We start from the raw sequence: 23,779 nt of genomic DNA on the forward strand, positions 1-23,779 counted from the left end.
GAAAAAGAATTCCCCGGATAGAAAACGGCTTCTTCAAAAATCACTCAAAGCGATTTGAAATTGCGATGGAACATGAATCCGTACACTGGCGCCCTCTATTGGTCAAACTACGTAGAAGACATGAAATAGGTCGGTGCTACGGCGCCCCCTGCTGGACACAAACGGCAATCACGAGTTTGACATTTCACGCGCAATTATTGCGGTGACATTTCTTCGTTTAAGATCCAAAAGATTTCTTTTTTGTTTGTTTTTCAGCGTTCAAAGCGATTTTATTTTGGGAGGAAATTCTGCCAATGTACTGTTATTAAATCACAAAAAACGGACACATTGAAATCATGAATAATGTTTCTTTTTTATTAAAAAAAAAAAAGAAAGACATTTTAGATCACATAGAGCCAAATTCAAATAGAAACGTAGAAAATTACATTTTGATGGCATTAAAAAGTGCGCCGAATTAAAAAAAACACTAATAAACGTATATTTAAAATGTATATGAAGACAAAAAGAGCAAATTCGATTAAATAAATTCTCATTTTAATTCATGGCATTAAAAGGGCCCTGAAATCTATTATCGTCTGATATCAAACAGAGAAAAATATCTCATTACGGCATGAACATTTCTGTATTAACGATATCTTTAATGTTTCAAACTTTTGAAAATAGTCATATTTGCAGACGACACTAACATTTTCTATTCAAAAGATAACTTTATTGATTTGGTAACCTGCATTCATCGTGAATGAATTCACTTCAAAGTATGGATGGATATGAATGAATTATCTTTAAATTTAAATAAAACCAAAGTAATATTCTTTGGTCATCGCAATGCAAATCTAGATTTAGAAGTTAAAATGGAAGGTGCTGTATCAGAAACGATGTTTTTAGGGGTCATCATAGACAAGAAATGAAGCTGGAAAACACACATCAGACACATACAAACGAAAGTATCTAAAAGCATTTCAATCATGAATAAAGCCAAATTCCTTTTAAACTATAATGCATTGTATTTATGATATTGTTCTCTAGTTCCGCCATATTTAACATATTGTGCAGAAGTCGGGAGCAATTATTACAAAAGTTGACTCCAGCCCCTTTTTATCCTTCAAAAACGTGCAATTACAACCATATCTTGATCATACTAATATTTTATTCCTGGAGTCCAAATGATTATAATTACCGTATTTTCCGCACTATAGGGCGCACTGGGTTATAGGGCGCACCCCCAAAAAATAGTTTTTGGTCCTATATTTGACATACATAAGGCGCACCGGATTATAAGGCGCTACAATGGGAACGTGGACAAAACAGTCAGATAGTTCAGTCCAACTTCTTACCCCCTTAACATTCCCAAAGCTTTCAAAGACGCAAATACGTGTCGTAGACACGTGCGGATGCGGTGTCCGTACCATGTCACTCGAATGCATCGTTCCATCATTCGGAAGGTTAAAGTCTTGGGATTCAAGAAATGCCAACCATTCCTTAGTTTCTATTTTCTTTTTTCGCTCGCAACTTTACTGTGCATATGACAATAAACACTTGGAATTGAGTTGAATTCACTCAACTCGTCACAGCAACATTAAGATCAATCTAAAACAAGATACCGGGAAAATATAAAGCCGCAGAACTCATGTTCAAAAATGATACACAATCATGGTCTTCTTACAACCGTGAGTGTAGTAAATCCAGGAGAGTCAAATATTTACAAATACAGACTAATGAAACATGTTTCTTTATGGCGTAGTTTAGCAAGCTTGCTATTCAGTCATCTTTTTCGGCCAATTGCAGGGTTTGTTTTGGCCCTCTAGCCAATCCGAGGCTCCGAATGACTTCAGCCAATAGCGATCGATTTAACGAATGATTGACACATCTTTTTCGGCCAATTGCAGGGTTTGTTTCGGCCCTCTAGCCTATCCGAGGCTCCGAATAACTTTAGCCAATAGCGATCGATTCAAATGATGATTGACCCATTGGTTAGCCAATGAAACGCCGGTATATAAATCCCAGCATACACCGCGGACTACTCCACGTTCGGGGGAAAATCGAGTCGGCGGCTGTTGCGTAAGTTGCGAGACCTTGCGATTTAATATTGAGCCATATATAAGGCGCACTGTATTTTAAGGCGCATGGTCAGCTTTTGAAAAAAACTAAGACTTTTAGATGCGCCTTATAGTGCGGAAAATACGGTAGATGATTTAGTCAAATGTTTCACTGCACAGCTGCTATTTAAGGTCAACAAAACATCCATAGATTATTCATTCGGAAAGAGGAAAATTATAACTTGAGGGGCTGTCGTCAATTCCTCATCCCAAAGGTGAGAACCACCAGGAAAAGTATGTGTGTGTCTGTGTGCGGAGTCAAACTTTGGAACAATTTACAAGATGAGATCAAGCAATGTCCAACTGTTGACTTGTTCAAATTTAAATACAAAAAAACATTCCCGGCAGAATACAGAGATGAAGAAAATGGGGTATGAGTGAGATTGGAAATACTGCATTTAAAACTATGGTTAACTTTGTTGTTATTGTTGCTATTGTTATATCATAAGTGTTATTATTAATATAATTACTATTGTTGTTATTATCAATGGTGTAATTAATAGGGAAGATGAAGGGGTAGGGAATCAAAGCATTTGCTGCTTACTACCCCTTTTTGAACATATTATGTAACATTATTTTGTAGTTGAGTTATTGTTTTTGTTCTGTTTTTATTTTAATGTTCGAATAAAGTTCTAGATAATAGACCCATTTTGTGCTAAATTTGAAAAGAAATCAACAATAATCTCATTTATGATTAAATAACATACTTCATTCATTTTAATTTCAGTTATTGTGATAAAAAGGGTCCCGCTTTTGCCTGATTGGAGATGAAGGATTTTCTGATTTATGATAAAAATCCAGAGCCAATCAGGATTTGGTCGTATGATAAAGTACCCGCCCACTTTTTGCCCGATTTGGAGAAAGGAAATCCCGGGGAAATGAAAAACCAAGGACTTTGGAGGACTTTGAAGGACTTTTCCATCAAACGGGGTCAGGGTCAGCCCGCGGCAGCAGCCAATCAGGAGGCGAGACACCGGATCGTGAGAAGTAAGACCACCAGAAGGGTTTTTCCACTTCCTGCCGAAGGGCGGGACTCGCCTCGGCGTAGCGCTCCAATTGGTTGTAAGGGTCGAAGCGTTCCCAAGTCTCCGCCCCCGCAAACACGTCCCCGTCTTCTTCCGGCATCGGCGGCGCCGTCGCCTGGGGGCGAGACAAACGCGTTGCGGCTTTTGATTCGGGCACAGTCCGATCGTCGGTTGGCCCTCAAACAACATCAGGAAACGACGAAAGATTCGCGCGCAAAATCACTAGACGACAAAAAACGCGGCAACATGGCCGACGTCGGGACGGTGGACGAAGTTGTCCTCGTCTTCTGGAAAACGGTTTGGTAGCTGCTAATTCTCGTTCATTCTGCGGCTCCTGCTTGTGGCACGGACCTTAACCATAAGTACTAGCATTGCAGATACAGTTTCTAGGTGCTTATGGTAATTGGGAGGAAGGAGGCAAGGAAGGAAAGAAGAATTGAAAGGGGAGAACAAAGAGAAAAAGGGGAAAGAAGAAAAACATGAAGTAACAACAAGAAAGGAGGGGAATAAATGGAAAATGGAAAAAAAATAAAGGCCAAATAAAAGAAAAATAGAAGGTAAAAAAGAAAGCAAAAGAAGTATAACGGGAAATCGAAACAAAGAAAAGTAAAAGAACAAAAGATGAGAAAGAGAGAAAAGGAAAAATAAAGAAAAATACAAAATGTTGTATATCTAGGGGTATTTTTGTCCAGTCCTCTCCCGTTATCCCTGTAAGCTTGAAATGTATTAATGACTTCTGACTTTTTGATGTCTGTTAAACTATAAACCCAACAATTGGTTTTTGAAAGGTCCCTTCCCGCTCTCCTTGCAACTTCTAAATGAATTGATGCCTTCTCTCCTTATTTTTAGCCGTCTACTATATTTTAATCTCAACCGGTCTTTCGAACCGGATATCGCACATCCTGAAGAGTTTTTCAACAGGCCTCCAAACTATAAACCTTTCCCATGGCGAACGGCGTCCTCTAACCTTCTTGAGGACAAAGTCCACCCGTCCGGCCTTGTCCAGCGAGGAAGGCAGATGAACTCGTTTGCTAACCCGGGAGAAACCTTTAGCGCTGGCCGTCACGATGTGCGTCCCCGGCGTTAGCAAGCGCCAATAGTCTCCGTCCTCGGCTGAAAGACAAAGAGAATCAAAACGGGAGACGGGGCGAGACGGGGCGAGAAATAGCAAGACGAGAAAGATGGAGAAGACGCGTCAGGGCGAGACAAAGCAAACCAGAATGAGACCGAGCAAGACCGAACGGACAGAGCGAGACAGGACGAGATAGAGAATATGAGAGGGGGCAGAGAAGCAAGACAGACTGAGATGGAGCAAGACAGAGCAAGTCGGGGCAAGACGGAGAGGACGAGAAGGCCGTGACAGAGATGAATAAGATGGGGCAAGATGAAACAAGACGAAGCGAGACAAGGCTTGATGGAAAGGACGAGACAAGGCGAAATGAAGCAGAAGAGAGCGGGACAAAGCAAGACAGATATACAGAGTAGGATGGGGCAAGTTAGAGTGAGACGTGGTGAGACTGGGCGAGAAATTGCAAGACGGGCAAGATAGAGAGGACGAGTCAGGGCGAGACAAAGTGAAACGGAACAAGACAGAGCAAAACCGAACAGACAGAGCGAGACAGGACGAGATGGAGGAAGACAGAGCAAGTCGGGGCAAGACGGAGAGGACGAGAAGGGCGGGACAAAGAGGAATGAGATGGGGCGAGATGAACCGAGACGAAGCGAGACAAGGCAAGATGGAGAGGACGAGATGAGGCGAGATGAAGCAGAAGAGAGCGGGACAAAGCAAGACAGGGGAGACAGAGTAGGATGGGGCAAAGTTAGAGTGAGACATGGCGAGACTGGGCGAGAAATAGCAAGAAGGGCAAGATGGAGAGGACGAGTCAGGGCGAGACAAGGTGTAACGGAACAAGACAGAGCAAGACCAAACAGACATAGCGAGACAGGACGAGATCGAGAGGATGAGAGGGGGCAGAAAAAGAAGACAGACTAAGATGGAGCAAGACAGAGCAAGTCGGGGCAAGGCGAAGAGGACGAGAAGGGCGAGACAGAAAGGAATGAGATGGAGCAAGATGAAACGAGACAAAGCGAGACAAGGCGAGATGGAGAGGACGAGACGAGGCGAGATGGAGCAGAAGAGAGCGAGACAAAGCAAGACAGGGGAGACAGAGTAGGATGGGGCAAGTTAGAGTGAGACGTGGCTAGACTTGGCGAAGTGGAGAGGGTGAAACAGGGCAAGACATGGGGGGGGGGGCTGGGCGAGGAGGGACGGGGCGGGATGGAACTAGATGGTGTGAGACAGATCGGGATGGGGCGAGACAGGGAGAGACGGAGCAAGACCTGGCAAGGCAGAGCCAAACGGGGCGAGGCGGAGAAAAGGAGACGGGTCGAGACAGAGAAGAACGGGACGTGTGACGTCCCCCTACCTGTGGTGACGTCCTTGCGGACGCCCTTGACAGAGACGATGGCGTCTTTGATGCCGTTGCCTTCCTCGTCCTTCACCACGCCTTTGATTCCTCGGTGGACCTGAAAGAAGACGTCATTTTGGCAAACAGACGGGAGACAAGACAAGACTTGTACTTGCCGACTCCAGAAAAGACAGCAGCGCCTCCTTGTTCCTCTTCCACTCGGGGTACAAGTCGGCCTCCGGCGGGAATTTGTCGCAGCCCAACTCCACCGTTATCTCCAAACAGTTGGTGTGCAGGTAGTTGAAATCCGACATGCCTGGGCAAAGGCGGGGAAAAAATCTTTTGGACCGGAGACACAAGAGTGACCAGAATATTCGGTCATTTAAGAAAAAACTCTCGGGAAGTACTTCAACCACAATCTCTGACAGACAATAGTGACCAGAATATTCGGTCATTTAAAATGAAAATCTCAGGAAGTACTTGTACCACAACCTCAGGGACACAACAGTGTCCAGAATATTCGGTCATTTAAAAAATACTCTCAGGGAGTACTTCGACCACAATCTCTGAGAGACAATAGTGACCAGAATATTCAGTCATTGAAAAAAACTCTCAGGAAGTACTTCAACCACAATCTCTGAGACACAATAGTGACCAGAATATTCGGTCATTCAAAAAGTACTCTCAGGAAGTACTTCAACCACAATCTCTGAGAGACAATAGTGACCAGAATATTCAGTCATTGAAAAAAACTCTCAGGAAGTACTTCAACCACAATCTCTGAGACACAATAGTGACCAGAATATTCGGTCATTCAAAAAATACTCTCAGGAAGTACTTCAACTACAATCTCTGAGACACAATAGTGACCAGAATATTCGGTCATTCAAAAAGTACTCTCAGGAAGTACTTCAACCACAATCTCTGACAGACAATAGTGACCAGAATATTCAGTCATTGAAAAAAACTCTCAGGAAGTACTTCAACCACAATCTCTGAGACACAATAGTGACCAGAATATTCGGTCATTCAAAAAGTACTCTGAGGAAGTAATTCAACCACAATCTCTGAGAGACAATAGTGACCAGAATATTCGGTCATTTAAAAAATACTCTCAGGAAGTACTTCAACTACAATCTCTGAGACACAATAGTGACCAGAATATTCAGTCATTGAAAAAAACTCTCAGGAAGTACTTCAACCACAATCTCTGAGACACAATAGTGACCAGAATATTCGGTCATTCAAAAAGTACTCTGAGGAAGTAATTCAACCACAATCTCTGAGAGACAATAGTGACCAGAATATTCAGTCATTGAAAAAAACTCTCAGGAAGTACTTCAACCACAATATCTGAGAGACAATAGTGACCAGAATATTCGGTCATTTAAAAAGAAAATCTCCGGAAGTACTTGGACCACAACCTCTGAGACACAAGAGTGACCAGAATATTCGGTCATTTAAAAAATACTCTCAGGAAGTACTTCAACTACAATCTCTGAGACACAATAGTGACCAGAATATTCGGTCATTCAAAAAGTACTCTCAGGAAGTACTTCAACCACAATCTCTGACAGACAATAGTGACCAGAATATTCAGTCATTGAAAAAAACTCTCAGGAAGTACTTCAACCACAATCTCTGAGACACAATAGTGACCAGAATATTCGGTCATTCAAAAAGTACTCTGAGGAAGTAATTCAACCACAATCTCTGAGAGACAATAGTGACCAGAATATTCGGTCATTTAAAAAATACTCTCAGGAAGTACTTCAACTACAATCTCTGAGACACAATAGTGACCAGAATATTCAGTCATTGAAAAAAACTCTCAGGAAGTACTTCAACCACAATCTCTGAGACACAATAGTGACCAGAATATTCGGTCATTCAAAAAGTACTCTGAGGAAGTAATTCAACCACAATCTCTGAGAGACAATAGTGACCAGAATATTCGGTCATTTAAAAAATACTCTCAGGAAGTACTTCAACTACAATCTCTGAGACACAATAGTGACCAGAATATTCAGTCATTGAAAAAAACTCTCAGGAAGTACTTCAACCACAATCTCTGAGACACAATAGTGACCAGAATATTCGGTCATTCAAAAAGTACTCTGAGGAAGTAATTCAACCACAATCTCTGAGAGACAATAGTGACCAGAATATTCAGTCATTGAAAAAAACTCTCAGGAAGTACTTCAACCACAATATCTGAGAGACAATAGTGACCAGAATATTCGGTCATTTAAAAAGAAAATCTCCGGAAGTACTTGGACCACAACCTCTGAGACACAATAGTGTCCAGAATATTCGGTCATTTAAAAAATGTCTCTTGAGAAGTGGTTTGTCTCTAGTCTGGGGGAGATAATGGTCTAAGTGTGCCTTTTATACTATATTCTATATTTTACACCCAACATATACTTTATACTTTTATATCATTTTACATTTATATATTTCTATAGTGTACTCAAAACCAGTTTTCAAGTTCAAGGTCAGGACAATCTGTTATCAAACAGATTCACAGAACTCCTTTGCTAACCCGTCTATAACTTTCTATAAATTTTCTCAAGACTCCTATCTATTCTCTAAAAACTGCTGTAATGTATCACATGAATCATTCAAAGGAATTTGTCAGAAAAAGCCTTCAAGTATATTGATATGTTAGCTTGCCCCCTAGTGGAAGAGTGTACCCGCTTATTTCCTTGTTTATTGTTAGGTTAGAGTGGCCTTTAGTGGCCAGCAATGTGTATCACACCATGTAACCAAAGAAACGTCCAATCGGAATCATTTTACGTGCATGGGTTTATTCTATCCTCCAATCGGAATCCATGAAACAGTATAAGAAGGGTGCTCACGTTTCAGACTTTGAAATTCATCGCATTCAAAAGTCTCTGACATCGTTTTAGACCAGACATCTATCTTCTGAGACACAATACTGTCCACAATATTTGGTCATTAAAAAAAACTTCTCAAAAAGTAGTTTGTCTTCAGCTTCTGAGACACAAGAGTGTCCAGAACAATAGCAAGAGACGGTAGGTAGCACTAAAGTTTTGCAGAGCACCCTGCCCTTTGGGAAGATGGCTGCTCGGATAGATTTTGGCAGAATGCCAGACTCTGAGATAGGGAACCAAAGGGATCCCTAAGGCCTTAGGACTGAACTTAGCTGCCCACAATAACTGTCTTCTGTCATGAACCAGAACTGAAACAGGACCCAAACGCGTGACGTTCTCACACAAGCCTTTTGTTTTACGGGAAATGGGGAGTCATGCACGCTAGGCAGCAGTCTGCCGTGGAATGACAGGAAGCCAGAGGCAGACGAGATCGATTCCAATTGCTCGAGATGATATCCGACAGATGGGGTCGATACCAGACAGGACGGGACAGACAGGATAGATAATGAAACAGAATATCTAAAATAAACAGGACAAACTAGACGGGAACGAAAACTGGAGAGAAATATAAACAGGACAAAAATAAATGGGAACGAAACTGGAAATCAATTATAACAGGACAAAAATAAACGAGAACAATACTGGACAGGAAATACCAACAGGAAACAGGACCAAGTCAGAACCCGCGTCTTGCGGGGCAGAGGTTTGTTGACAAGCTGATAAAGGAGAGTGAGAGGACTGGGTTTAAATAGCAGGGAAGCCAATCCGTCAATGAGCTGCAGCTGGCGCCAAACGGGAGGTGCCAATTGGGCGCCATGGCAACCGAGACATCTTCAGACTTTCAGGGATCTACGGCAGCCAAACTATAGCAGATACAAAAATATTTTTCTAAAAAGATTTCTAGAAGGATGAGAGGTTGTTCCAGTCACCTGTACCTCTCCCTGTAATGCATCATCTCCAAGGCACCACAAGATGGCGCTTTAATTGAAGAAATTTCGCTCACCTCCTGGAAAACTGTACCAGAGCGCCCCGTTGATGACGCCCCGAGTCCGGTAGAAGTTGGCGCCGCAACGGTCGGTGTCGGTGTCGGCCATGGTGGCGTGAGCGTCGGCGTAGGTGCGGGCCAACTGCTTGAAGACCTGCGGGGGGGCGGGGCATACGTGTTGAGACCGCCCACTCGATACGATCGGCTGGCGTGGGCGTTACCCGTTCGTCCTGAGTGGGCGAGAACATCTTCTCCTCTCGCGGATGGCGCGAGTAGTCGAAGGGGTACGAGACCACCAGCTCGCCGCCGTGGAGGCTGGCCGACTGCACGAACGCCACCGAACGAGACCACTTCATCACCGCCAGGGTCTCCGGCGCCACCTGGGGCAGGGGTCAGGTTCAGGGGGGTATTTATGGTGGAACGGGTCCACTTCCAACGGCCTACCTTCTCGGACCAGTACCCGTCTGGAACGGGGATGTGGTCGGTGCGGTAGCGGGGGTTGCGACGGTTGCGGTAGAGGACGGAGGTCAGGTCCGGGAAGTTGCGGTTCAGGTCGATGTTCTGAGCGTTGGTGCGGCCCACCGTCCAGCTGTTCAGACCCTGAACCCCAAACCAATGAGTTCGAAGATCCTGAGGATTCAGTCCAGATAGTTTCACCTGCTGGTGGAAGAGCTCGGGGTCCTGACGGTCCTCGGCATCGGCGGCCGCCAGCTCGTAACCGTCGGGGTTCATGGACGCCAGGATGTGGATTCGGGTTCCGTTGACCAGGTCCTGGATCCTCCGGTTCCCCAGCAAGTACTCGGAACACAAGTACTGGGCCAGGTAGAGCAGCAACTGCCGGCCCAGAACCTCGTTGCCGTGCATGTTGCCGATCAGCTTGACTTCCGGCACCACTGAAACAAAAGTGTCAAGGTCTTGCGCGAGATGGACCGCAGGCTGGGAGACTCACGGACCCTGTTCCCTCTCTCGCACTGCCCAGAGCTTTTCCGCGCACAAGAAAATCTAGCCGGCACACAAAAATCAGGGCTCCAAATTGATCATCAAGAAGCCAATTAAGTCAGAGTTACAGTGCATAAAGGTAAAAATACTCGGGTTCCCCTGACGCTGAGTTCTAAATGCGGTATTTTGAAGTCAATGTCGAAGTAGAACGGAGTAAAGTCAGGAGAGTTTTTCGAGAACCGGCTTCTTCGGCTCGGCTCACTAAGACAACCGGCTCTTTCGGGTCCTAAACGCCTTTTCAGGTTGTTTTTGCTTCTTTCAACCCTATACGACCAAATATGATGTAAAATGATGCACAAAATGACTTAAAGGATGGAACAGAATAGAAAAAAATACCTAAATGAAAAAGAGTGAAAAGCTGAGAAAAAAAAGAAACTAAAGCAAGAGAAAAAAGAAGGAAAAATTCAGAAAAAAAGCCAGAAAAAAAGAATGGAAAGAAACAAAGGAAAAAAAGGAAATAGAAAACAAAAAGAAAAAAATAACAGCTAGGAAAAAGTAAACTCAATGAGATTTTTTTTTAAAAACTGGGAAAAAGAGGAAAAAGTTTGGGTTGCATTGAAATGATCTGCATTTCTCTAGCGCTTTTCAAGTCAATGACTTCCCAAAGCGCTTTACAATGTGCTCCACATTTCCCAATAGCGGTCTTGCAGCCATGTAAGGCGCTAACCTGCTTATTGGGGGTATTAGGGGTTCAGTGTCTTACCCAAGGACACTTCCACATGTAACACGGACGCGCCGGGATTCGAACTGGGATATTTGATCCCAAGACGAGCGCTCTACTTGAGTACTTGAGTCAATTCATTCAAAAGTGAAAATTATTTTTGCATTGCCGAAAACTCAAATGTCAAGTTTTGGACATGTTTGATCACGATTTCGTTGCCACACTTGGGATTGCTGTTGCTCACTGTTGTTTCAAGCGTTGCTCACTCGACTTTGTGTGAACGCTCAGACCGAAAAAGGAAAACGAGAGGGAACATTGCTCACGGAGTCGGTGTTGCCCCGGTCGGCCGGCGAACTCGATGACGGTCAAGTCCCGCCCCTCTGCGCTTCGACCAATGGCGTAGGTGCGCGAGATGTCGGCGCATTTGGCCGCCGTCCTCCTCAGGAGGCCGTACATCTGACTGTTGCTGGTGTGGGTGAACTGGATGACGGTCCCGGGCGGGGCCGGCGAGGGTCCGGGGTCGGGAGCCCCCTGCCCGGCTGCGAAGCGGACGAAACGTCAACCGGCGGTCGGGCAAATCGAGTCCGCCCGCTCTTACCTCGGAGCGCCACCAGGGGGTCGAAACATCCCTCCAGTTCGTCGGCGAAGAATCGGTCGCAGTCCAGGAAGTAAGGCCAGGCCATCCCGATGGTGTCGAAAGCGTGGCCGCAGTCCCGCCTCAGGGCCTCGCAGACGGCGCGGCAGGGCCGCAGGGCGCGGTCGTCCCTGCAGGGCGGCGCCAGCACCGAGCAGCCCATCAGACGCACCTCGGGCGAGCACTCGCCGTTTAATAGGCCGCGGGCCACGCTCAGCAGCAGGTACTCCGCCCCTGACTCCGCCTCTTCCCGAGAGGCGTGGCCCAGGATGTTGGGGAAGATGGTCCTAGGTGTTTTGAAGAAAAGTCATTATATAGTGAAGGATTTTATTTATTTGACTATAAAGGATTTTCTACAATTTAAAACAAGTTACATTTATGGAATGCAATGAAGATTTTACACAGAGAAGGCTTAAGGTCAATAACAGGCCGCGCCGTTCCGAACGCGAATGTTTTGTTTAGTTCTGTTGATAACAGAATTCTGACGCAGATGGTGGGCGATGTTTGGAGAACGAGGCCCTGAGGACAAAGATAGATAGATAGATAGATAGATAGATAGATAGATAGATAGATAGATAGATAGATAGATAGATAGATAGATAGATAGATAGATAGATAGATAGATAGATAGATAGATAGATAGATAGATAGATAGATAGATAGATAGATAGATAGATAGATAGATAGATAGATAGATAGATAGATAGATAGATAGATAGATACTTTATTCATCCCCGCAGGGAAATTCACATCAGACAGAAAGGAAAGGAAGAACTTCAGAAGATCGATCGCGAGGGACAATCGAGAGAGAGGCTCGACGAAGACAGCACTAATTCGGCTAATTCGATGGAATTCACTTAGTTTATTATTTAAGAAAATAAATCTGCCCCCGTGTGGAAATGCCAGACTCTTGTCAATATTTTCCCTAAATTAAGAAAAGAGCATGCATTGTTGGGAGAATGAAGTTTGTGTTTGGTTAATGGAGTCAGATAACTCATTCAAACAATTTGGTAAACGATACATTTTTTAAAAGTTTAATTCCTAACAATTTGGTACATTATATATAATTACTCCAAAAACATTTCCTTCTTCCCTCAAAAGGCAGAAACGCGTTATTGGCTCCTGTGCAAAGTCCAAAATGGGATACAAGAAAGACTGCTTAGTAGGGATCATTTTTGAAATGCACTGATCCGTTCCAAGCCCAGCAAAAGCATATGTTTTTAATAAATCTGAAAGAGCATCAGAAGATGAAACAAATACACATTCAAATTAGTTTACTGCACAATAAAATTAAAACGAGAGGCACTTTATTTAAAAAAAAAAGTATCAAGGAACTAAATACAATTTTCATTTCCCTTTTACCTGAACAACTGATCCAATGACGTCTGTTTTTGCCCGCTTTTGATAACCTGACGAAATGCGCGAGGCAGCAGCATAATGAGCAATAGCCCGACGTGTCAACACTTTTCTGGTCGATTCCTTTCCACAAATTCCGTGATTTTACGAAACTTTGCCCAATTTTTGGACTTTGTATCCTGAAAACGCCTTTGTAAGTAGAGCAAAATATTTTCCCCTTCAGGTACTTTGTAACTTGAAACTATTGTTTGTGGAGACATTAAGTCGTACAACAGGTTTTTGTTTAGTTACAGTAACATGTTTACATTTTTGGTTGCAGTTCTATGAGCTTTTGAGAGAGAGAAAATGAGAGAAAGAGAGAATGGATAGAGAATAAGAGAGAGATAGGGGGGGGAAAGAGAGTGCTAAAGAGAGAACAAGACTGAATGAAAAAGAGAGACATGGAGAAAAGAGAGAGAAACAAGAAAAAGAGAGAGAGAGAGCAAAATAGAGAGAAAGGGAGAGATGCACAATAAAGACCAAGACAGAAGAAAATGACACAAGAGAAAAAAGAGATAGAGAGAGAACAGGGATGTAGAGAATGACAGAAGAGAGTAAAAAGGGAAAAGGAGAGAGAAAAAAAATGAAGTTAAGAGAAAACAAGAGAAAAAGAGACACAGAGAGAAAGGGAGGGAAAAGAGAGTTGAAAAGAAAGAGAGAAACACCGGGAAAGAGAGCAAGAGAGAAAAAAGAGAGTGGAAAAACATATATAAAGAGAGGTAAATAGAAAGGAGGGAGATAAAGAAAGAGAGGGAAGAAAAGCAGACAACAAGAGAGAGAGAGACTGAGAGAGAGAGAGTCAGTGAAATAGAGAAAGAGAGAAAAAGAGAGAGAGAAAGAAAGTATGTAGAACTCACTGTGTGTAGCCCACATCACCGCAGTAGCTCAAATGCATCTCTGTGCAGGTTGCTACGGAAACAGAAAAGTATGGGAAATCATTCGGACATTTGTCACATTGGCATTTCTCAAAGGCGACATCTTCGCAAGCGCCATTTCAATGCCACTTGATATCCATTTCACCACTTAGCGATAGCCGTTACTAGGGCGACGTAATCCGCCCGGTAACTGCTACCACTTTTTTTCTTTTTCTCCCATTTCTTTTGTTTTTTGTCATTCTTTTCTCTTTGAAGTCGTTGTGCGCGTATTGTTGCGTCATCATTTGCAATGGAATGGAAGAAAGCAACAAAAACAATCTAAAAAGGCGTTTCGGTGAGCTGAGCCAAAAAATTCGCTAATTTAATAAAGAGGGGAACTTGTGTGGCAACATCTGATTGGCTCCCTGTCCCTTTTTAAACCTAGTGCTGTCACTCTCCGGTTGTCAGTCCGTCTGCAAACCTCTGTTGTTACAAGGCAAGCCTTTTTATACCCTGACTCCCGCCTGTAAATGGTAAATGGTCTGCATTTGTATAGCGCTTTTCAAGTCAGTGAAGAGCTCTCAAAGTGCTTTACAATGTGCTTCACACTTACCCATTCACACACACACTCACACACCGATAGGGAGTCAGCCATGCAAGGCTGCTTATCGGTGGCATTAGGAATTCAATGTCTTGCCCAAGGACACTTCGACATATAACACAGAGGAGCCGAGAATTGAACCTGCGATCTCTTGATCCCAAGACAAGCGCTCTACCTCGTGAGCTAATGCTGGTCCTGAGACTGTGCCTGTCCCATTTTTGCACCCGTTTTTTCCACCTGTCCGTTCCTGATCTCCCTGTTTGCCTCCAGCTACGACCTGTTTTCGATCCCGACCACGTCTGCTCTCTCGTCCCAACTCACGACCTGTTTTTGATCCCGACCACGTTTTTGCTCTCCTGTCCCGGCTATCGACTTGTTTTTCCGTCCCTGACACCGCCATCTCCCGCTACAGAAGATGCACTTCTGTATTCGGATCAGGATCCGATTGCGAGAGCGACTTGCTTCCCGCTTCCGGCAAGCACCGGATCGTGGGCTCAGCCCTTCCTCTTTCTTTCAATAAAACTTGTGGTTATCGTTACGCAATTGGGTCCTGATTCCGTTCCGGTCGTGACGGTGTCTCTCTATTTTCTAACATCTTAGAGAGAAAAAACATAATACAATCAAAAAGTATTGTTTTAAAAGCAAACTCCTACAACCCCCTAGAACTCCCCTCCCCTGGCGGCCTCCCTCTTACATTTACTCCATCTCGTACTGACGTTGACTTTAATACACCGTGCTTAAAACGTGATTCTCTTTTTCTCTCTCCCTCTCTCTTTGAGTTTTGTTCCTCTGTCTTTGAGTTTTCTCTCTCTCTTTCCTTCTCTCTTTTTTCCTCATTTTCTTTCTTTCTTTCTTTCTTTTATCCCAAAAATATCTTAAGATGGGAGCTGAAAGAGTAGCCTCTTTTGAGTGAACCGAGCTGGAAGAGTGTCTTGTCGAAAAATTGAAAAGATGACTCACGTTTTGTTTCCATCACACTTGAGTTGTTGCACGAGACGGAATCTGAAAGGTAAAACAAAGCGATAAACACGAGTCCACTCTAGGGGGCGCCATTTCTCGTTAAAACGCAAGATTAAAAAAAAAGAGACAAAGAGAGGGAAAAGGGATAGAGAAAGAAAAAGGTGCAAAGATAGAGAGACAGAAAGAACAAGACAAAAAGAAAATATAAAATAAAGCGAGAGAGACTGAGAGGCAGAAAGTGAGAGGGACAGAAAAAGAGAGACAGATACAGAGAAGAAAGAGAGAAAGCATGGAAAAAAGACAGGGACAAAGAGAGAGCAAAAGAGGGGGAAAAACAAAAGAGAGAGAAGGAGAGACAAAAAGAAAGAGGGGAAAAGAGGGAGAGAGAGAAAGAGAGAGAGAGAGAGAGAGAGAGAGAGAGAGAGAGAGAGAGAGAGAGAGAGAGAGAGAGAGAGAGAGAGAGAGAGAGAGAGAGAGAGAGAGAGATACAGATACAGCCAGAGTGTCTTTGGTGGGCCTCATCCTTCCTGCGGGCCGCATGTTTGACACCGATGCTGGAAACACACCACCCCAGTTTTCTTTGGGTGGACAGAGCGTGTGGGTGCCCGCCCTGGCCTCCCCTCCCTGGTAACGCCCCTGTAGGGAGTGCCTTATTCTACAGCTCTGGCGCATTTTAGAAACCAAGTGATGGTTGGGGGTGCTGGGGTGGGAAAACTGCAGCTCGCGGGCCATATGCGTCCCGTCAGGATTTTTCATTCGGTCCGCTGAACAAAAGTGCTCGATATATAATGACAATATATATTAGTTGATATAGTACTACTCATAAAACAAGTTTTTTGGGGGCCAAATAAATTACTACAAAACTAAATATCAAATTTAGTGCTTAAAAACAGAAAACCATTATATATTATGATATCATTTAGAAAAAATACTATAAAAATACTTCAAAAGACGACTACATTATTATTACGAAACAAAACACGATTTCTGAAATATTACAACAGAAATACAATGTCACAGTTGCCATGGCGCCCAATTGGCCCCGCCCGTGAGGCGCCAGCTGCGGCTCATTGACGGATTGGCTTTCAGTCTATTTAAGCACAGTGCTCTCACTCATCCTTTGTCAGCCTGTCAACGAACCTCTGCCCCGCAAGACGTGGTTTTTGACTCGGTCCTGTATCCTGTTGGTATTTCCTGTCCGGTATTGTTCCCATTTATTTTTGTCCAGTTTGATATCAGTTTCCAGTTTTGTTTCTGTCTATTCATGTCCTGTTTATTATTTTATCCAGTTTTCATTCCCGTCTGGTTTGTCCTGTTTATTTTCCATATCCTGTTTCATTATCTATCCTGTCTGTCCCGTTCTGTCCGGTATCGACCCCATCCGTCCGATATCAAATCGGGCAATTGGTATCGATCTCGTCAGCTTCTGGCTTCCTGTCTTTCCGCGCCAGACCGCTGCCTGACGTGCATGACTCCCCATTTCCCATAAAATGAAAGGCTTGTGTGAGAACGTCACGCGTTTGGGTCCTGATCCTGTTCCGGTTCCTCACATACAACTGCAGTAATATTCAAATATACTAAATAAATACAACAAAAATAGTAGAATGGAAATACTACAAAAATACCGGTACAGTAATACTTTAGTATAAAAATACTTGTACATAAATGTTACGACAGATATACTACAAAAATACAACTAGTGTCATGAACAAGAACAGGATCAGGACCCAAACGCGTGATGTATAACACACAAGGCTTTTATTTTACGGGAAATGAGGAGTCATGCACGTTAGGCAGCGGTCTGGCGTGGAAGGATAGGAAGTCAGAGGCCGACGAGATCGATACCAATTGCCCGAGTAGATATCGGACAGGACGGGACAGACTGTATTGAAGTCAAAACGGGATATCAAAATTAAACAGGACAAACTAGACGAGAACAAAAGTGGAAACCGATATTAAACTGGACAAACTAGACGGGGACGAAAACTGGAGAGAATAATAAACAGGACAAAAATAGACAGGAACGAAACTGGCAACCGATATCAAACAGGACAAAATAAACAGGAACATCACTGTACAGGAAATACCAACAGGAAACAGGACCGAGTCAAAACCCACGTCTTGCGAAGCAGAGGTTCGTTGACGGACTGACAAACGGAGAGTGAGAACACTGAGCTTAAATAGACAGAAAGCCAATCCATCAACGAACTGTAGCTGGCGCCACACGGGCGGGGTCAATTGGTCGCCAAGGCCACCGTGACAACTAGAATATTACAGTACTAGAAAATGACTACGGATGCGCTCCAAAAATGATACAACAAAATTCAACTGTAGAAATACGACAAAATAAAAGTAGAGTATAAATACTAAAGAAATACAACAAAAATCTGACTACAAAAATAAAAAAACGACATAAGATCGTGCTGGGAATCAAATGGACTGAACCATTTGAAGGGAATGAAGTATTTTCGATGCAGCGTTGTTCATATTCTGGTTTTCTTTGACATTTTTTATCCTATTTAAGATGTTTTTGTCCTTTATGAGGGAAAAGGAAGATTTGGGGGGATGCTCGGGTGAGCACCCCCCAAAACGGGCACGCAACGAATCTTCTTACCCGAAAGTGGCATGTCGGGCGGGCACGCGCACCAGCCCGTCGCGAGGACGAGCATGGCCAAAACTCCGCCGAGGGCGAGCATTTCGGCACGAAAGGAGAACAGCAAAAAAGACGGAAAAAGTGTGCACGCGCACCGATGGGGAGCTGCTGCAGACGTGGACGTCCAGGGTTCGAGTCCCGAACCGGATTGGGGATTTTGGGTCCTCCCATTCGGAATTGGTTTTCCATCCCTCCCTCTCTACCTCCCTCCCCTCTCTCCCCCTTTTATTCTTCCTCGGCGCTTATAAAACAACTTGAGTCCAGAACTGATTTTCTTTGGCACTGATTTGGAATACTCCCCCTGGTGGACATATTTGTTCTGCACTTGGAAATTCAAGGGACAGTGTGTAGTATATTACTGCCTCCTAGTGGTAAGAAATGACGTCATTCATTAGAAAAAAAAATATTATAATATGACTGTAGTGAAAATTCTGTTGAAGAATTTTCAAGTTTTCCCATTGTAGTACATTTTGTAGTATTTGAGTCATAATATTGCAGTTTTTTGTAGTAGTATTGTAGTAGTATTTGAGTATTTTGTTCTTCTGTATTTCTTTTCTATCCAGAAAAAGGTCCCTGTTTTAAAGCACTACATTTTAAATTGAATTCGTATTATTGTTGTATTTCTGTAGCAGTATTTTACAGTATACACAAAAAAAAAGCAGGGGGCGCTGTCACTAAAAACGCTTTTTCTGTTAATAGTACTTCATTTATTGGATACATTTTTATTCTATTTTTGTGGCCAGATTTAAAAAAAAAAAACTGCCACGCCTTGGTTTGCCCACCTCTGACCTAAAGGGACAGTTTGTCATTTTTAGGTCAAAAAACTAACCCAAAAAACATTATGTCACGGACCACGAACAAAGACAGGACCCAATCGCATTTGTTTTATTTCGCTTTATTCAAAGGAGGAAAGGACTTGCATCGGTAGCAGATAGCAAAGGTAGTTGTTGAAAGCGAGAAAAACAGGTCGATGCCCGGGGCGGAGGAGCAAAAACAGAAACGGGTCCAGAAAACAGGTCGGCAACGGGAATCAGACAGAAAACAGGGCAGGAGAGAGTCGGAAAGTCACAAAAGCTAGCCTAGCAGGGAGCATAGGTTCGCAGACAATCTGACGAGGTCGAGAAAATGTGAATTTCTCAGAATCCAAACCTAGTGGTCGTCGCCTCGTTTGTCTGGCATCTTGCTGCTACACTGTGCTCTGTGGCGCTGGTTTTCCTCCGCATTAGACGATACAAAGCCACCTAGTGGTCAAGTATTCCTCAATGTACCTTTAAATGTGAGGCGCGTCATTTGAAGTGTAGAATATTTTCTGTCTGCTCAACTGAGTTCAAAGAGCCTTTGGGTTTTATTTCCACCTATGTTCTTTTGTTTTACTTTTAGCAAAGCTGTTTAGGGCGGAACACTTTGCTGGAACGTGAGGCGGTTCTTATCTCTACAAGTTAGTATAGCGTGAAAAACGGTGAAGGACCTGCTTCAAGATGAAAATGAGTTTATTCAAGCGCATTCAAAAAAATCATGGACTTGCACACCCATCATGAATAAGCTGACCGAGGCTGCACCGATGACGCAAGCCAGGAGATGGCGGCAGCGAGTAAAAAAGTTCCAAATTTTACAACGGTTTACAGTCAAGATGCCACACCAACAGACTCCGTTTTGCCAGTAAATGATCCTTTATACGGTAGCTCGTTATATAATGCATGGTCACTGCTGGGACACTTTAGGATAAAAACCCACAGAACAAACTGTTATTTCCCAAAAATGATAGCCCAGCACACGGAACGATTTGATAAGGCCGCCATGCTAAAGGGAAATAACGCCTTTGTATTCCTTTGTGACATTTTTACAAATGAACCCTGCTTGCGCCTTGTTTGGAAATCGTTATTTACGGGGAAAAAGACATCAAAATGAGCCTCAATAATGGTAAGTAATTAGAGACAAGTTTAAAATGGAGTGTTTGTTGATTATGGGACACAGGAATTATTATTATATCATAAATTTAATGAAATTATCCAGCGTCAGTACTCATGACGAGAAAAAAATGTATATATATGTGTACATATATACATATATAAATATATATATATATATACACAAAATCGCTCAGTAACCGCAAACTTTGTAAGTAGAGACACAGTTTGCATGGGCTAATGCAATTTCATATTTTTTGAGTAAATCATAAGACAGCATTAAAACATGAAACGAATTCACGTTTAAATGAGATGACTACCCAATAAACCTAAAACGAGAAGCACAGAATGTAAAATCACAAAGAATAAAGAAAAGATAGAGATATCCATTTACCTTTTAACTGGCCTCTTTGTTGATTGGTCATCAGCAAGGTTTTTTACTTGGCGTTTGGTGAAAAACTGATCCAATAATGTCTGCTTTTGCCGGCTTTTGACACTCCGTCAGAAGCATTGTAAGCGATAATGGGACCCGTCAACACTTTTTCGGGGTGATTCCTTTCCAAAAATTCTGAGACTTGATGGAATTCTGCTGAACTGTCTTATTTGGGCTGATGGAAATACGGCCGCGTCCGCTTCCTCGTCTTCTCTGAAGTTTTGCACAGCACTGTGTGTGTTTTCATACCTATCTATTATCTCTTGCTTTATTTTAATGGCCAGAAAAAGTCTCTTCCTCTTCTTTTTGTCAGGTTAAAAACAATGTCTGGATGATTTAAGAAACCTTCAAGTTCCAATCAAACTCGTTTATTAAAAAAAAGCTACTTCCGCGGACTGAAGTGAGCGCCTCCTTTTTATACGGTCTTCTGGATTCTGATTGGAGGACACAATAAGGTTTCCGATTGGTTCAGACAGGATAGATACCCTGCGAATATAAAAGACGAGCAATAGAAAATTGCAATTTGGGAATCGAGCTAACGGACCCGGCGGCCTTCAAGTTGTAGATGGTTAGCAAAGGAGTTCCGTGTTTGAGAACAGATAGGAGTGGAACAGTGAGTTTCCGAATCGTAGCTTTCAATTGGAGACAAGTTCTTCTGGCTTGGGAAGCTTATTGTCCTGACCTTGAAGGTGCTTGCTCCTGAGAACAACTTGAAAACCTAACTGGTTTTATAGTACAATACAGAAATACATCAACCTATAAAGATATATAGAATATAGTATAAAAGGTACACTTAGATCAGGGGTGTCCAAGTCATTTGAACTCGGGGGCCACACGATAGAACAAACCTTGTCAGGGGCCGGACTAGTAGATTAAAGAGAAAGAAAAAGAGAGATAAAGAAATAAGAGAAAGAGGGAGGGAAAAGGAGAGAGGGCGGGACAAAGAAAGAAAGAGAGGGAGAGGGAGAGAGCGTGAGAAACAAAAGAGGGAAAAAGATAAAAAGTCATAAGAGAGGGGGAAAGAAAGGGAGAGGAAGAAAGAAATCCAAAGAGAAATAGACTGACAGAAGGAGAAAAAAGAGAAAAGAAAGCGCGAAGGGAAGAAAGAGAAGAGAGAAAAGGAAATTAGAGCAAAATAAGGGAAAAAGAGAGACACGGAGAGTGAAAGAGACAGAGTGCGAGGGAGATAGAGAGAGACAGAGAGTGGGAGAGAGAGAGAGAGAGACAGACAGTGAGACAGAGAGTAAGACAGAGACAGAGACAGAGAAAGAGAAAGAGACAGAGAAAGAGAGGGGCAGAGAGAAAGAGAGAGAGACACAGAGAGAGAGAGACAGAGAAGGAGAGGGGCAAAGAGAAAGAGAGAGAGACACAGAGAGAGAGAGAGACAGACATAGAGAGAGAGAGTGAGAGAGACAGTGAGAGACAGACAGTGAGACAGAGAGTGAGACAGAGACAGAGAGAGAGACAGAGAAAGAGAGACACAGAGAGAGAGACAGACAGAGAGAGACAAAGAGAGAGAGACAGAGAGAGAGAGAGACAGAGAGAGAGAGAGAGAGAGAGACAGAGAGAGACAGAGAGAGAGACACAGAGAGAGAGAGACAGAGAGAGAGAGAGACAGAGAGAGAAATACAAGTACAGTGTCTTTGTTGGAGGCACCTGGCTTTGGCAACATCAAGTGGACATATCTCAACCTGCAGCTCGTTTTTCTCTTGCGCTTCTCTGAGTGTTGTCTCGCGGGCCGGATTCCATCCCTTAGCGGACCTGATCTGGCCCGCGGGCCGCCTGTTTGACACCTGTGACTTAACCATCATTTCCGTTACTTTTTCCTTGTCCACTTTTCAGCAGTGTCCATTGTGAATGACAAGGAGAACTCTGGTAGCGGCGGTAGTTTTGACTTTGTATCCTGAAATAACTTTGTAACTTGAAACAATATTTTTTTTCCTTCAGGTACTTTGTAACCTGAAACCTTTGTAAGTAGAGGTACCGCTGTATAAAGTATTTCCATCTGAAACAAAAACGGGAGCGTGCAAGAACACAGTTCTCAAGTGCGTGCAAGGCTGCCGGGTGGAATGCTAGAAACAATAAGCTCCAGAATTCCTTTAGCGCTCGTCGAGTATGGCAAGGATTCTCGATAATGAGACTTCCCTTCCCCCTCGGTTGACTTTCTCGACGTGTGTGTGCGCCAAATTTTTTCTCAAGTCCCCCATCTGGTTTTAGTCTCCCGCTTTCCGCTAAATGTTCCTAGGGGCCTGCCAAAAAAGTTGTATTTTGTCCCCTCCTTGCCCCCGCTCAACCCTTTCGTGTGCAGGAATTTCTAGAACTTCTGGTTGTGGATGCAGTCATACTTCGAAAGCGTTGAATTTTGAGTTTTGCGTTGTGGCCGCCATCTATTGGCCACTTGGTGCAGGCGCCGATGCACTTCTCCGTTTGGCCTCTCGATGGCGCTGCGATTGCATCTCAGAAGAAACACGGACCGGCTTATTGGTAGGCAAGCTACGGCCCGTGGGCCGCAAAAGGTTAATAAATTCATCCATTTTCTGCACAGACCATAACTATTATAACACCATCCCTTGATCTAAAACCTACATGAGGGCAAGGGAAAAACTCAAAAACCTCAAGTCCTGTTTATTTGATTGGCCCTTAATCACAAAGAGCCTCAATGAGCTGCACAGACCACAGACTATGCAAACTACAGACTATTCTGACACCATCCCCTGATCTAAAACCGACATGAGGGCAAGGAAAAACTCAAAAATCTGAAATCAAGTCCTGTTTATTTGTTTGGCCCTTAATAACAAAGAGCCTCAAAGCGCTGCACAGACCACAGACTATGCAAACTACAGACTATCATGACACCATACCCTGATCTAAAACCGACATGAGGGCAAGGAAAAACCTCAAGTCAAGTCCTGTTATTTGATTGGCCCTTAATCACAAAGAGTCTCAAAGGGCTGCACAGATCAAAGACTATTGCAAACTACAGACTATTATTCCACCATCCCCGATCTAAAACCCACATGAGGGCAAGGAAAATCTCAAAAACCTCAAGTCAAGTCCTGTTTATTGTTTGGCCCTTAATTATTTATAATTTTCAGATAACTAGCATATAGAACAGGCTTACCAAACTATCCTCTTCACTCCAAATGACTAGATCCAATCAAATTGTCATCCTAAGTGTCACTTGCATCGGTAAACAATCGAAAAGCTGGCAAGCCTTTTTCGACCCCGACTCCCAACTGTCCCTTTGTTGTTCCTGTCTGTCTCTGGCTACGAC

General features: G+C 43.4%; 1 protein-coding gene across 2 annotated transcripts; it reads right to left on the reverse strand.

Annotated features, from left to right (window-relative positions):
• Nucleotides 1–360: 360 nt before the first annotated feature.
• cpz (carboxypeptidase Z) lies at nt 361–18,335 on the reverse strand. Of its 2 annotated transcripts, XM_088341254.1 has the most exons (13): nt 18,127–18,335; nt 15,513–15,554; nt 13,955–14,006; nt 11,667–11,989; nt 11,392–11,607; nt 10,066–10,301; nt 9,853–10,008; nt 9,630–9,788; nt 9,427–9,562; nt 5,706–5,845; nt 5,548–5,647; nt 4,089–4,234; nt 361–3,236 (listed from the first exon to the last, which is right to left on the reverse strand). In XM_088341254.1, the coding sequence occupies exons 1-13, from the start codon at nt 18,206–18,208 to the stop codon at nt 3,018–3,020; spliced, it is 2,007 nt and encodes a 668-aa protein (XP_088197380.1). In that variant the 5' UTR covers nt 18,209–18,335; the 3' UTR covers nt 361–3,017. The 2 variants fall into 2 exon arrangements, with proteins under 2 accessions (XP_088197380.1, XP_088197379.1); XM_088341253.1 differs by having other exon boundaries at nt 9,853–10,301.
• Nucleotides 18,336–23,779: the final 5,444 nt, after the last annotated feature.

Source organism: Urocampus carinirostris, chromosome 8 (genome assembly GCF_059441175.1).
Source record: "Urocampus carinirostris isolate Australia breed hairy pipefish chromosome 8, RoL_Ucar_1.0, whole genome shotgun sequence".
Taxonomy (NCBI): Eukaryota; Metazoa; Chordata; class Actinopteri; order Syngnathiformes; family Syngnathidae; genus Urocampus; species Urocampus carinirostris.